We start from the raw sequence: 15400 nt of genomic DNA on the forward strand, positions 1-15400 counted from the left end.
GGAGTATGCTTCAAACCCCCTTCGGTCGATTAAGGAGAGGTTTATGCCCAGCAGTGGGACGTTTATAAGCTGTTTATGTAGGTTTATGTTGTGTTGTATATTGATCAACCATAATTCATTATATCACCAAACCGATGAATATGGGAATAGAAAGTTGAATTTTTGTACGATCTTTCCTTTGTAAAGTACGCACGCCCTAAAGAAAGGGTTTTATAAGTATCTGCAAAATTAACAACAAGAATGAGAAATCGATTTCATTTTTAGTATGGAGAATGAGAAATCGATTTTTTTTTACAACTACGAAGTTTCATAACTAATAATGATTATGGATGAGAACTTAGATTTTCATTGTATCATGCTGCTTATTCCCCCGGGCACGCCACCGCCGTTAGATAAAGATTTTCTATACGAGCGAGCGATCACGTCTTGTGTAACTTTACGAATTTACGTGCCTTCCGAATCATCACGAATCATTCCGAAACAGCACGAAATCATCTTACTTTTTCGGACAATCACGTGATTCAAGCTTGCATATTGTCAAACAAAGGACAGTCTCACAAAGTGATTTCGACAATGTCCCATCGGGAATCGAAGCCTGACCTCCAGATAGTAAGCTTAACGCTGTAACCACAGGGTTACGGAGGCTGTTGCTGCTGCAATATAAAACACTAACACATTTTTTGATATGATATAATATTACGTCATAAGAGCCATAGTGTAAGAAAACCATGCTCAAAAGTGACAGTTAACATTTCAAGGTTAGCCCAGCTAACGTCATCCCACCCTGCGTTGCCATTTCGTAAAAAAAAATACCCACGACCAACGTTTTTATATTTACTTTGCAAAGAAATGTTGAACTTTTAGTACAAGATTTACTTACATGATTATCACGAGCTCACCGGTGAAAGAAAACCTCGCGAGGAAACCGACATTCCCGAGAAATGCATTTTTAGAGGTATGTGACCTAACCTGTATTGGACTCGTTTTCCCTTCGCGAGGTCAAACAGGCAGTCTCTTCTGTAAAAAACCGGACCTGTCAAAATCTTCAGGTTCGGCAAGCGGACCCTGTGAAAATTTTAGAAGAAGAATTTACTTATTATATATGTGACAAGTAATAATAATTAAATACATTAGTCAGTAATTCACTTAATTTTCAACAATTAATAGGGTTAGCAATGGCGGCTTGTCATAAGATTGAGCGTACCTGTTTTCTTTATACCATGATAAGAGCTAGAAGTTGTCTTCTCATAAGACATGAACTCTCTGTACTTAACTCTATGTACGAATATATTACGTGGAAGCTTGTAATTGGCCTTCTGCTAACTACCTTTGCATTCGTTTGTAAATTAAGCTGTTAGCTTCCCGAAGATAATAAAATAAGTAAAAGAATAATAAATAAATAAACACCTATTATAACTCATACTCGTAACAACGTCCCATATTAAGGGACTTTACCTACGGCGCGGATATCGAACGGATATCCGATTTTAGGGTAAGGATACGAGTTATAGACGTTTGAACATTTTTTTACGATGTTATGATTGCATTAAAGTTTCATAGACATGTTTAGACAATTTGTAAAATGTACATCTGTTCTGTCCTGTACTCAAATTGTCATTTGTTCGGATATCGCACGAAATACATCGCGCTATGAGGATACGCTCATTTACAATACGTCGCAATGTATGTGTTATATGTAGTATAAATAACAACACTACGGTATTCGTTTTATACTAATACATAAGTATAAAAGCTAACACGAGCTTGGAGCGAGCTTGATTTGCTTCAAGAAAGATATACGTGTTAAAACACAATTTTGCCCATAACAGTAGGCAGATAGAGCCACATGTGGCGTTGTCAGTCGACAACTTATATAGGCGCTTTCCTAATTTAAATAGCAATCTTATAACAATAAGGACTACACGTAAGTGTTATACCATTTTATAAACCAAATGAAATGCAGAAGTTTTAAATGCAATGATACTGTTCTCTGTCATACATGTTCTTCGCAAGACAGCTTTTTAAGCCGGAAAATAAGAGAATTGTCCATTCGAGCTGTTTTGTTTAAAAACAAATTAAAACTTTAACGTCAAACAATTTACTGTGTTGAATATGTTCACTATTCTATAATAATTCATAAAAACAATCCAATTAATTATCATGGATTAGAAAAGATCGTAAAAAAAAATGCCAACCCTCAGCTTTTTAAAATCTAATTGAATTAGTTTCATTAATAGGTGCACTATATTCCACTTACGTTTGATTCATTAGTTAGGTATTTGCTATGTAAAAAGAACCAATCCTTCGTATATCGGACATTAAATTTTATCTTATTGAAACTAAAATAAACCTTATAATATGTTTATTTTACATAAAAAACTGACTCCAAATAACTTATTATAACAATTTAATGTTATACATTTGTACGTAAGTGCATACCATAAGTCGGTACAATAAAATATTTTGGCATAATAAAATATTTTCTTTTCGAGACGTGTGCGTCAGTGTAACGGATACTGGTTACGTGACAATGTCGCTGACTTATGACGTAATCAGTACCCTGAAATTCACACGTTACATGTCGTGAAAAATAATATTTTGTTTCCTAGGTTAAGCGTATATACCTAACGAGTCTCGAGATATTCGGATTTTTAAGCTTGAAGTACTTACGACTTACGAAAATACAAACTACTTCTACTATTCGAAACTATAGGCACACTTCGGACTCTACATACATAAATCTCATTCGCTTCGTGTGCCGCCTTATCACGTAAGAGCGAACGAGACAGATAGTCCGCACGCGCTCTCCCTTACTCATTTCGTTTGAGGCTTGGAGCCATTTAGGCTAAAGTAAGACCTAGTGGGAGTGAGGTAAATCTAGCTCGGCGCCTGACACCAATTGGGCAGGGGTTACCGTTCTATACGCTGTATTATTCTATCCTATAGATCCGAGTATCTCGAGCCAGTTGTATCATAAACCTGAAACAATGATATCTGTAATAAACGTACCATACATTAATTTTGTTCTACGTCTTCCAAATTAAACACATGAAGCATTATATTCGTATGTCGTATGAACACTGTCGCTCGGAAGCTATGCCGTGTTATGACGTGGTCTGATGGTGTGGTCTGTGCAGTCGCGTGTCCGTGATGCGCGGGCAAGTGGTGTCCCCGCAAGGACTTGGCATCATCGGCATCCGAGTCTCCGTCGACAGAGAAGCCAGGTTTGGCTTCACGCTCACCAGACAAGGAGGATGGTAAATAATCTAAAGTTGTTCTCATTGTTATATAAGTAATCTACTAACCTTATTAAGTATATAAGTTTTCTAACCGATTTAGGAATTAAAAAAGGTTTGTATTGGTGTTGGTGTAACATAAGTTAAGGGAGATATTTTTTAATGTTTTCCTGTTTAACGTTTTAAAATACCTAGCATACCTAGTGAAATAAGGCATTTGTAGAATTCCATAAGAATCATAGACTTTATCATCAACAGCCTGTATGATTTGTTTTATTCTCGTGTCTACTATTTTATTTTTATTTACTATTTATTCTCCACTAGTCAACAATGACCTTACCTACAGTAAAGTTCAGTAAGTAATTATTTATTTTGCAGTAGTTACTCTGTTTTGTAAACAATAACTAAAAAAAATATATTTTTACATTAGGCTACTTTCCAACTAGTCAAATCAGTTACTTTTTACTAAACGTCAAAACACGAAATTAATATGGAATTTGTGTGTAAAAGCACACTGGGACGTCATAGAAAACCGTGATAAAATGTCGGACTTTTTTACGTTTTTCTTGATTGAAATGCATAATAAGTTAAATAGGAAAAAGAAATTTTTTTTCGTTAGTTTTAGATCCATCTTTATTAGTAATCAGAATTTCATCATTTATCTTGAACCTAGTGCACGACCCAATTGATAAGTATAAAACCTTGAAAGTTAATAACTTCATAATATTTAAGCACCCCGCCTGACTTCTCGGAAAATAATTCTGTTAGATTATCGTCTAGACAAATTTTAATGGGAAAGCTATTATTTTATTCATTACAATGCGGTTAAATTCAAAATACATTAAGAGTTATTAGCCAAACCATCGTTTGTTACGGAGTAATCGATAAAGGCACGCGTGTTACAAAAAAAGTACATGTTCGATATCAAAATCGTGTGTGTGTATGTTTTTATTGTATTTAAAATTAGAAAGAATAGCCATAGACAATAAATTGATTGTGAGCTATTTGCATAGTCGTTTAGCCGCATATCACGGTAAGACCGTGACGGTGCCTTAGCTCGTTCTCAAGATACACGTTTCGTCACAGAATAATACGATTTCATACTCGGCGCTCGCCGCAAGGAACGCATAACAACCATGACCGAAAATTAATTAACCAATGTTATTCAAATATTTATACACATTCCAAATACAAATATAAAATATACAAATATATTCAGTCACGCGATTGCTTTTCAAATGATTCACAATAGGTAAATTGAAATAAAACTCGCCACGAGTAAAGGATAAAGACCTTTAGCTAATTAAACGCTTTTACTTACAAGTTTCTAAACGGATTGTAAGCACTTTTATGAAAAGAATTAACCTCTGTTTAATTTAAAAATTGTTTTTAGTCAAATTCTGAGCTAGCTAATTAATTACTTAATCAGTTGTCAAGGAAATACGAATTTTTTAAAACTAAAAATCAGTATGTGCAAAAGCGACTGAAGCTGGAACATTATAATTTATTATTATTCTAAATATCGAAGTTATAAATATAAAGCGATAGAGATCATGCGGCTTGTACTATGGCCCGGACTCCACCAACGCGGAGAGATGTTTTTTCAATGACCAACTGTTCGCTCCATACAGCGACATAGGTCGTGAGCTTACTAACTGCAAATAAATTTGTAATCGCAAAAACAGATATATTTTTTTAGTAGAACAACAAATTTACGATTCTTGGATTTTTTCTTGCCACATGATTCTACGTCTATGGGAAGTATCCTCCGACGCAATGTATGGAAATAAGACAAAATGGCTATAAGTACCTTACAATTGCCTTTAATTTAGAAATATGATTTTTATACAGCTTCAAAAGATCGCAGAAATTTTAATATTAATTTCAACTTGATAATACCTCACCGTGTTACCGAGAAAAAGGTACGGCCAACAAAATGATTTTATAAGGGCTCAGTTTTTCTTTTTGAGGATCGGAACCCTAAAACTTTAGTATCTCTCACATAGGTATATAAAGTGGAATATCGTATAAAAATGTTAGAAAACATGAAAATTAAATAAAAATGTAACAAGTTGAGGTTGGGGACGTCCTATAAATATTAAGTGGAGCGTAATCATAAGCATGCAACTGTTCTGATACTTGTAAAAGCGGCATATCGTAGCAACCGCAAGCGCTGGACTAGCTCTACGCATGCTCAAAACTCGCTTAAGGAGCACCATATAGTAGTACCAATTTGATCGACAAAATGTCAATCATGTATCGTTTCCACTTCATTTAGTCAGAGGCTTTTTTTCTACGCCCAATGTAGGTAGGTACTTACGCGTTGTAACTGTTGTAACGTGATATCCAAACGTGACATGATGTGTAGATAAATCAACCCTATGGATATCCACCTTATAAAGTGCACTATTATCTTTAAACTTGCTACTTACGAAACATACTCGTAAGTAACGAATAGTAGACTAATATTGGCTGATGATGATGATGATGGAAATAAAAAAATATTACTTGGTTATATTATTAGTTTTATCAATATGAACCACTGGCAATATTGTTCAGTATTTTTTTTTTATTTGATCGGTAATGACGCACAGTTACATGTCGGTACCTACGTACCGTATGGTGGTTTACTGATTTCAGAAGTCATGTGTCCCATGGCTAATTCCCAAAGCCAGTATCTCGACGCCACTACGATAAAGCTTTAACAAACTACCTATTTAATTCTGCCATAATTCCGCCATTTTTTATTTCTAACCACGCACGCCCGTTCCCTAAGGTTCGACGTATTGGTGAACGGTGGTGGGGCAGTGACGCTGCAGTTCCAGCGATCGCCCTTCAAACCTCTGCGGAAGACTGTCTTCGTGCCTTGGAACCAGATCGTCGTGCTGCCACCCGTGCAGATGGAGCTGAGTGATGACAACGTCAAAGTACCTACGCCGAGGTCAGTAGAATATAATAAGCACAGACAGAAGTGCAATAATGCCACGCTTGCGCTTTGTAATTCGTATTTTCAGATGAGTGCAGTTATTAGGACACAATTTTTAGCGCTATTTGTTTTTTTTTTTACATTCGAAAGTTGCCTACCCCTTGGGTGGGCGTGTTGCTATGTACAAGTAATATTATAAGCCCTTATCCTTAAAGATGTTTCTGCTGTTTGGTTAGGTTAAAGCATGTTGCTATACGCTAATGGCAGCTTGTAACGCTAAATTATCACGTATGAACCTATTTTTGACGTAAAATTAAAACGTTCAAACGTTCCACATAAAATAACACGAGTTTGTCCCCTTTGCAACACTAAAGCTCAATACAATACATACAAAAGCGAACCTGTATCTGGAAGCTCCTGCTCCTCGGTCCGCAACCTTGGCGGTACTACCTTATAACATAGAATAAAGAATAATACTACGAATAGAACGGCAACTCTCCGCTCCCCACCAGCGGCTGAGCTAGGTTTACCTCACCTCCCCTTCTGTGTTACTTTAGTCTTCCACCGTATGGGCGTCAGACGTCAAACACACAGATGCGCGTGTACGATAACGACAATGTGTCTGTGTAAAACGAGGTTTTTTTGATTAGGTTTTTATAAAATTAATCTTAGAATAGAATTAAGTTTATAAAAACCTGATTTTATTCTTCTTCTTCTTCGCCGCAAACCCTACGTAACAATAACCTTTCTCGCCTGTCTCTTCAGAGCGCCTCCCCGCCTGGATTGGTCTCCGATGCCGCAATGGTGGGAGTCGCAGGCGCCGCCCTGCGCCGCCCACGACCACGAGAGGCTGCGGCCAGAAGTGGTGGCAGTACCGCCCCTCGCAGCACCCGCCGCTTCTTCGGCTACTACCACCACTGTTATATACCCTGAAGCTCAGGTAAATTATTTTTTTAAATATTTTAAGTGTGGGTTTCGAGATGGATTACCAACCTCATCAACCCCGGTGTCAGGGTTATTAGTATGAGCCCTGGTTTGGTTAGAACATTGCAGGCTGATCAACCGATCGTCCGAAATTAAGATGATCCGCGCTTCGGAAGGCACGTCAAACCGTTGGTTCCGGTTGCTACTAGTACATAGTCGTTGCATAAGTCATGTCAGGGGCCTATGGCGGCTCAGTATTAACTAATTAATATTTTTAATAGCAATGGGCTCGCTGACACAAACAGGAAGAACATTACCTACCTAAAACCAAAAGTTTAAAAAATATTTATAAGCAATCGTCCATATATAAAGAAGCGTTTAACCCTGAATCTCACAAAAAACCCTCAAAATCGCCTCACGTAATTTTTAGACGGTCCTTAAGGGGATTTTTCCATTGTTCCAACAAGAATAGGTAGGTAAGGTACGTAAAGATACAGGAGATAGGTCTCATTTTATAAAAGTAAAATTAACGAGGTATTTTTCTGTCTTTTCTGTTCTATCTAAAAATAAAGAAATCCTTTTATGAATTTAAGGAGCCATTCAAAAATAATTAAGTACTTAGGTAAATAGGTTGTCTTAGGAAAACAAAATATTCTCGTCGTGTCAATCCTTTTATCTCAGCTAGACACAACACTACCCACGATTTCTATTTAAAACATTCGCAGCTAGTAGTAGCAGCATTACCTAAAATAAACATCTTCCGAGAAGCACTGTAATACCAAAAAACAGTCCTTACTTAACCCTGTTTAGTAATTTATATTTCATCGAAACTTTCTACTTAACCCTTTGTTTTTTTCCAGATTGTAAGCGAGTCCATCCCGATCCCTGGCTCATCAGTCACGCTTACCTACCGCTCGTCTCAAGCCGCAGGATACTTATCATGCGTGCACGTCCAACTCACACGCAAGATCGTCCCAGCTTCCTTAACGCGTGTCCACGTCCGTGTCGAGATCGAAGGATCACTACACACGCATACATACGAAGCTGATCCAGATCTGACCCATGTCTTTGCGTGGAACAAGAGGAATGTTTATAAACAGAAGGTAAGATTGGATTTATAATTTAAGGCAGATCAGATAGACACAATTAAAACTTTAGTAATTGATCAGAGCTAAGTTTAAACTCTACGACGGTCTGAGAACTTTCTAAAGGGTACCTACCGTCTTTACTACGCCACGTTATTTTGGGAAGTTGAATTATCTTTAAAAACTTTCAAGGACAGGCGATATCCCGATTTCAAGTGTCATACTTTTTTATTAATGAAAGATCAATCACACAGATCAATGATACCATAAACTTCATTCTCACCAGGTTTACGGTCAAGCCCAAGCGAAGATCTCCATCGGCTACGAATACTCTTCCTGCGCTGCAATCGTATGGGAGACGCAAACAGCTACCTTGGCTGGCTTCGATGTGGATATCTCAGACATTGGTGGCTGGGGCTTGGATATCCATCACCACTACAACTTCCACGAGGGAATCCTACAGAAGGGCGACGGAGCTTTGCTGCATCTCAAACATTACCCAAGGACTGTTCAGGTAATTTGATTGAAAACCTTAAATAATTATAAAATTTGGTAATTTCAGAAACAATATTGGGTGACAGATAGTCCTCAGACCGGGCGGATCCCTCAGCGGTCTCCATTTGTCTAGCCATCCGACAAAAATGTCAGATGAATCACGTTTCTAAAAAAAACAGAAACCAATCAACCAATTAACAATGAACGTATGCGTTCTTTCTAGGTTGTAATGGGCACCGGTCTCCAACGATCTCTAGATTGTCCCGACCACTGCAACGGCAAAGCAGCAGATGCTCGTCTCCTCACTCCGACTGCTCTGACATCAGGACCTGATGGTTCACTCTACGTCGGAGACTTCAACCTCGTACGACGCATCACTCCAGAAGGCGTCGTTACTACTGTTCTTCAATTGGAGTAAGTCATATTCCTAAACGATTATTATTTATCTAATAATTCATCTGTTTTTCCTGAATTTATTGTAACTTTATATATATTTCCCCACAGGACTACCCAAGTTGCCTACCAATATTACATTTGCATATCGCCAGCCGATGGATATCTATACATATCAGATTCAGAGAGACATCAAGTAAAGAGAGTTATGACTTTGGAGAAAGTACGAGATCCAGCATTGAACTGGGAACCTGTTGTTGGCAATGGCGATCGCTGCGTGCCTGGTGACGACTCCAACTGTGGCGATGAAGGTCCTGCTATTAAAGCTAAGCTGGCTCATCCAAAAGGTACTGTACTTTTATTACTACCTAGAAGTTAATAATAAATATTTCATATAAAAAGAGAAGCATTTACTAACATTATTCTTAATTTTTTCAGGTCTTGCCATCGCAGCTGATAAGACAATGTACATCGCTGATGGAACGAATATTCGAGCAGTAGACCCGAATGGAATTATCCACACGTTAGTTGGTCATCACGGACACCACAATCACTGGTCACCGGTTCCATGCCGAGGCGCCATAGCACCATACGAAGCTCAACTGCAATGGCCAACTGGAGTAGCATTATCCCCTCTTGATGGATCTCTATATTTCATCGACGATAGAATAATTCTGAAATTAACTGTTGATATGAAGATAAAAGTAGTCGCTGGTCAACCCTCACATTGCCGTGTTGGTAGCGACGGCAAACCACTAGTCAAAGGCATGAATAAGACCAACACTGATTTCAGGGAAGACTCAAGCTTGGGTACAATACTAGCTATTGCTTTTGCTCCAAGTGGCGTGCTATACGTCGCTGAAGCAGATTCAAAGAAGTCGAATACTATAAAAACTATTGATCCTTCTGGCAAGATTATGCATTTCGCTGGAAAACTACAAGAGAACTTGAAAGAATTAAGTTGTGAATGCAATTCGTCTTCGTCCGCGACAGCAACGCCAACTGCGAGAGATGCTGATGGTGGTTGTCCATGCAAGCTCAGTGTAGCGGCCGGAGATGAACCTCCAACTAGCACTGAAACTTTACTCTCATCGAATGCCAAGTTCCAAACCATATCTGCTCTTGCAGTGACTCCTGATGGCGTGCTTAATGTTGTTGATCAAGGTACGCTTACAATTTACAAATATAAAATGTATTTTTCTTATAATTATTAGGTAGTGTAAAATTATGATTAACACAGAGACTAACGTATGTATTTCTTGCAGGTTCACTACATATACTGGCCCTCAAACATTATCTGCCTACTCACGATGAGAATGGGGAGTTTAGAATACCGTACCCACCGACATCAGAAATCTACGTATTTAATCGCTACGGACAACATATCACTACCAAGGACTTAACATCTGGAAAAACAAGATATTCATTCCTTTACTCAAAGAATACAAGCTTTGGAAAGTTGTCTACAGTAACTGATGCATCAGGAAATAAGATCCAACTACTGAGGGATTATAGTAACGTCGTGAGTTCAATAGAAAATACTCAAGATCATAAACTAGAACTGAAGATATCTGGAATCGGTTACCTAACTAAATTAGCAGAGAAAGGCACGTCAGAAATTGAATTAGATTACGATGCTAATTCTGGATTACTCAACAGTCGTTCAGGGGTATGTACCACTTTTATTGCCGAAAGTGAATTATGAAAATTTTGTTTTCCTTAGCAGATTCATTAACTCATTTTTTTCTTTCGCAGGCTGGAGATACCGTAATCTACAACTACGATGAACTTGGCAGAGTGACCAAAATTATAATGCCTTCAGGCGAACAAGTTCATATAGCGTCGGGTCTAGCCAAAAACTATGGCTTAGCTGTAACTGTATCCAATCCATCTAGCACAATTCCCGTAGGGGTAGCTAAGAAATGCGAATACGTATTACATGGACAATCCTTTAAACAAATTACTATTAATAACGGCAAACAGATTACTGAAGGAAAAATCTACACGAACAATACTCTAATGCTTGAAACGCCATGGAATGGCAAGTTTGAGAGCATAGCAGCTGCTAAGCATCCACTCTTAGAAGCAGCTCTACCAATTGAAGCAGAAATGCTTCACATGTGGTCTCATCAAAGTACTACCTTTGGTGATGGACTCATCAACAACATGTACTCGCTATACACGCTAGTAGGTGATGTAAGGAATCCGCAACAGACTCTGAATCGCGAAATTTGGGTTAACGACTCCAGAGTTTTGATGATTGAATTCGACCAGTTCAAGAGCAAAGAAACCTTTTTCAATGCTGACAGAAATCCTTTGTTTACAATCGCGTATGACGTCGCTGGATTGCCATTATCTTTCACTCCACACGGCGCGGGTGTACCTCTAAACATTTCATACGACAGATTCTACAGAATAAACGGATGGAAATGGGGCGACAGTGAGGAAAGTTATAATTACGATCCGCATGGTATGCTATCGGAAATTACCAGTCCCCAAGATGGAACGAAGTTTATTTATTACAATGAAGGTAATCTCGTTTCAAAGATAACTTTAGCTAGCCAGAGAAGTTTCAAATACTTGTACGACAATGACGGCGGTTTAACCCACGTTGTTTTGCCATCTGGAACAAACCACTCAATTAGTGTGCAACCCTCCATTGGATTCTTGAGAGTAACCTACACTCCTCCAGGATCGACAAAGAAATACCTACAACATTATTCTCACACTGGAGAACTTCTTCAAACTGTCTTCCCTGGAGATGGAGCTCGAGTAGTCTACCGTTACTTTACTACAAACAAAGTATCCGAAGTGGTTCATGGAGACGGTCAAACGCAAATTCACTATTCGGAGAACAGCGGCCTTCCATCGGAAATATTACATGTTGACCGTGACGTTGACTACAGATGGGAATCTACATACGCTGGTGGTTTGCTTATGGAAGAACGTCTAGACTATGGCGCGAAAACTGGACTAAGCAATGCTAAGATTATTTACGAATACGATAACAACTATCGCATTACATCAGTTCAAGGTCGTATCGGCGGTCAGACCCTCATTCCACATCATATTGTGTACAATAGTAAAACGGGAGCACCGGAATTACTCGGCCAATTCACTGTATCCAAGCAAAAGTGGAATGAGACATCTGTTTACGATGGAATCGCAATGTTCTCTCGTGTACTAAACGATCAATTCTTAGAAAAGGAAGTAACTGTGAATATTCATAGAATGGAAGTGTTCAGAATGGAATTTTCCTACGATAAACATGGAAGAATTTCTCAAACACGGACTCATACGAGAAATGTAGGCGTGAACACTTACACCAATGTTAAAAATTACACGTGGGATTGTGATGGGCAGCTGACAGGTGTGGAAGCACAGGAACCATGGGGCTTCAGATACGATGACAACGGAAACATGCTCTCACTGACTTACAGAGGCAACACGATACCCATGGAATACAATGACATGGACAGAATTATCAAGTTTGGAGAAGGCCAGTACAGATATGACAGCAGAGGTCTAGTGTCCCAAAATGCGAGGGAGGAGAGATTCCAGTACAATTCTAAGGGTTTACTTATTAGAGCGACGAAGCGTGGAAGATTTGATGTTCGTTATTATTACGATCACTTGGATAGGTAAGTGATATTATTTCGTTAATAGACTTTATTCTATAGTTAAGGAATTGACAACGTTATTAACGATTTCACCATTTTCAGGCTGTCAACGAGGAAGGACAACTTTGGAAACGTAACCCAATTCTTCTATACGAACAAGGAGCGTCCCCACGAAGTCAGCCACATATATTCACCACGAGAAAACAGATTCATGACCCTGGTTTATGATGACAGAGGACATCTTATTTACACGCAGGTATATATATACTGGGAATAATTAGATAATTATTATTAAACAGCGTAATTTTCTGTTTACTTAACTCGATTTTCCTTTTTTGTCTATAGGTCGCCCGCCACAAATATTACATCGCTACAGATCAATGTGGTACTCCGGTCATGGTCTTCAATCAGTACGGTGAAGGCATTAGAGAAATCATGAGATCACCTTACGGACACATCGTCTACGATTCCAACCCTTACCTATACCTTCCTGTGGACTTCTGTGGCGGTCTCCTAGATCAAGTGACGTCACTAGTACACATGGCGAATGGAAAAGTCTATGACCCTCTAATTGGACAGTGGATGTCACCATTATGGGAGAATCTTATCGATAGGATTCATACTCCGACCCAGTTGCACCTCTACAGATTCAACGGCAATGATCCCATTAATGTACGGCCTCAAAACAAGAAACCAACAGGTAATAATCATTATTTAATTTTTACACATAATTTGTATATAACTTACCAACATTGATGTTTTCACACCCTAGGATCTTCGGAATTAAAAGCAATCACTGGTTTCTTTCAGATCACATATCGTGGCTGAAGCTTCTCGGCTACGAAATCAAGAGCTTAGCACCGCAGCTGTATCCCGACGAGCTGCCTGGAGGCTCCGTGCTGCCGAACATCCCGCGTGGGCGCCCAGTGTGGGGCACTGCGCCCTCTGAGGGCAGCCCCGGCCTGCCCGCCTCCATGTCACTGCTCCCCAGTGTCAGCATCGAGTCCGGCTTCCTCTCACACATGTCCAACAAACGTATAGCCGACTTCCGAAGCCTCTCCATCCCAGCCATGTCCGCACTGAAGACAGATGCGCTCAATCTGGCACCAAAACGTATCGGTTCAGATTCAGAACCGCCTTTCGGACGAGGAATACTAATATCGCGCAACTCTCGCGGGCGAGCTGTCGTCACGGCCGTACCGTCAGCCAACGCCATCTACCGCGACGTATACACCTCTGTCTTCAACCGATCTCATCTCCTGCCATTCTCGTTCGTCGTGCACGGTGATCAACAAGACGTCTTCTACTTCGTCAAGGAGGACACTTGGCGTGCGCCCGACGACAAGCAGCAATTGAAACGCATGCAAGGAAAACTGAACGTGACATTCCATGAGGTAGCGGAGGGTGGAAGGTCGTACGCGGACGTAAAGATCCACGGACAGACGAGTATCGTTAACTTGCGATACGGGACGAGCGCGGAGCGGGAGCGGCAGAGGCTGCTGCACCACGCGCGTGCGTCGGCAGTGCGCAAGGCGTGGCACCGGGAGCGCGAGGCGCTGCGCTCGGGGCTGGGCGGCTCGCTGGACTGGTCCGCGGCCGAGCTCGATGAGATCCAGAAGGCGGGCTCGGCGGCCGGCTACGAGGGCGAGTACATCCACGACGTGGCGCGCTACCCTGAGCTGGCGGAGGATCCGTACAACGTGCGCTTCGTCAAGAAGCGCGCCGACCGCGCCGAGCGCCGGAGGCGGAAGCGCGAGGACTGCCGCGCGCCCTGGTGGCTCGCCTGGGACGACCTCTGCTAGTGACGTGCCGCCATCCATATGCCAAATCGTGTGAATGTGAAATCGATGTTTGTGCGAACGGTGACGAATGATCGTGTGTGTGCTCGGAAATATATTTTGTAAATAGTCTCTATTAATTGTTAATTGTTGATGTATGTATGTACGGTAGACGCGAATCCCTATCGCTATGTAAATAATAAATTTTAATTTGCAGGGAGAGAATGGACCTTTTGAGAGGACTGATATTAAATAAATGTAATGTATGTATAAATAAGACGATTTATGTGAATATAAAATTATTTATACTTATTTATCGGTAAAAAAGCTTCGATTGTGTCCAATGTTCTTATAAAATTTAGATGAAGACTATTTGAAAAGAATAAAAAGGCATACTTTTTTAACCAAATCAAGCTGCAGTTTTGTTATTTATCCTAGTGCAAAGAAAGTGTAAGACTTATAAAGGAGAAATAAAACGTAAGATATATATAAAAGAAAGATACGAAACCTTATACATAAATTGAGCTAGCACACACTACACTAGAATGAATTAATACGACTATAATTAATTTAGTTGTACCTCACAAAAAAGTATAAATCGTAGGTAGTTTCCATCAAACTTTAGCTCGTTCAAATCCTTTACCTAGCTGTTCATATTTACGAATACGACATGGAAATAATGCAGATTATCAATAAAAAAAGTGTAGAATTTGTGTAAAAGTTATTTATTTATGTTCGAAACGTGAATCTCTGAACAACGTACGCGAGTTAATTTTATACAATATCAATTTATACACGAATCCATGTCAACACAATCATATAAATTTTATGATACACCTCTATGTAATAAACGTCAGAATGCATATCACATTTCATTTAAATTACTATTTACATTACATTACCTATCAATTAATCAAGTATTGTTGACACTGGAAAATTCATA

At 39.5% G+C, this 15400-nt stretch overlaps 1 protein-coding gene across 2 annotated transcripts in view; it reads left to right on the forward strand.

The window, feature by feature from the left end:
• Positions 1 to 14870, forward strand: part of LOC126382440 (teneurin-a) — a 64746-nt gene extending 49876 nt beyond the window's left edge. For both annotated transcript variants that reach the window (XM_050032311.1, XM_050032312.1), the window contains 13 exons: positions 3138 to 3257; positions 6013 to 6177; positions 6928 to 7102; positions 7947 to 8189; positions 8458 to 8685; positions 8890 to 9080; positions 9171 to 9406; positions 9498 to 10223; positions 10325 to 10728; positions 10815 to 12700; positions 12782 to 12935; positions 13025 to 13379; positions 13490 to 14870. In XM_050032311.1, coding sequence (XP_049888268.1) covers positions 3138 to 3257; positions 6013 to 6177; positions 6928 to 7102; positions 7947 to 8189; positions 8458 to 8685; positions 8890 to 9080; positions 9171 to 9406; positions 9498 to 10223; positions 10325 to 10728; positions 10815 to 12700; positions 12782 to 12935; positions 13025 to 13379; positions 13490 to 14481 — 5875 coding nt within the window. In that variant the 3' untranslated portion in view covers positions 14482 to 14870. The remainder of the gene's footprint in view (positions 1 to 3137; positions 3258 to 6012; positions 6178 to 6927; positions 7103 to 7946; positions 8190 to 8457; positions 8686 to 8889; positions 9081 to 9170; positions 9407 to 9497; positions 10224 to 10324; positions 10729 to 10814; positions 12701 to 12781; positions 12936 to 13024; positions 13380 to 13489) is intronic.
• The last annotated feature ends 530 nt before the right edge of the window (positions 14871 to 15400 follow it).

This window comes from Pectinophora gossypiella, chromosome 4, assembly GCF_024362695.1.
Source record: "Pectinophora gossypiella chromosome 4, ilPecGoss1.1, whole genome shotgun sequence".
Taxonomy (NCBI): Eukaryota; Metazoa; Arthropoda; class Insecta; order Lepidoptera; family Gelechiidae; genus Pectinophora; species Pectinophora gossypiella.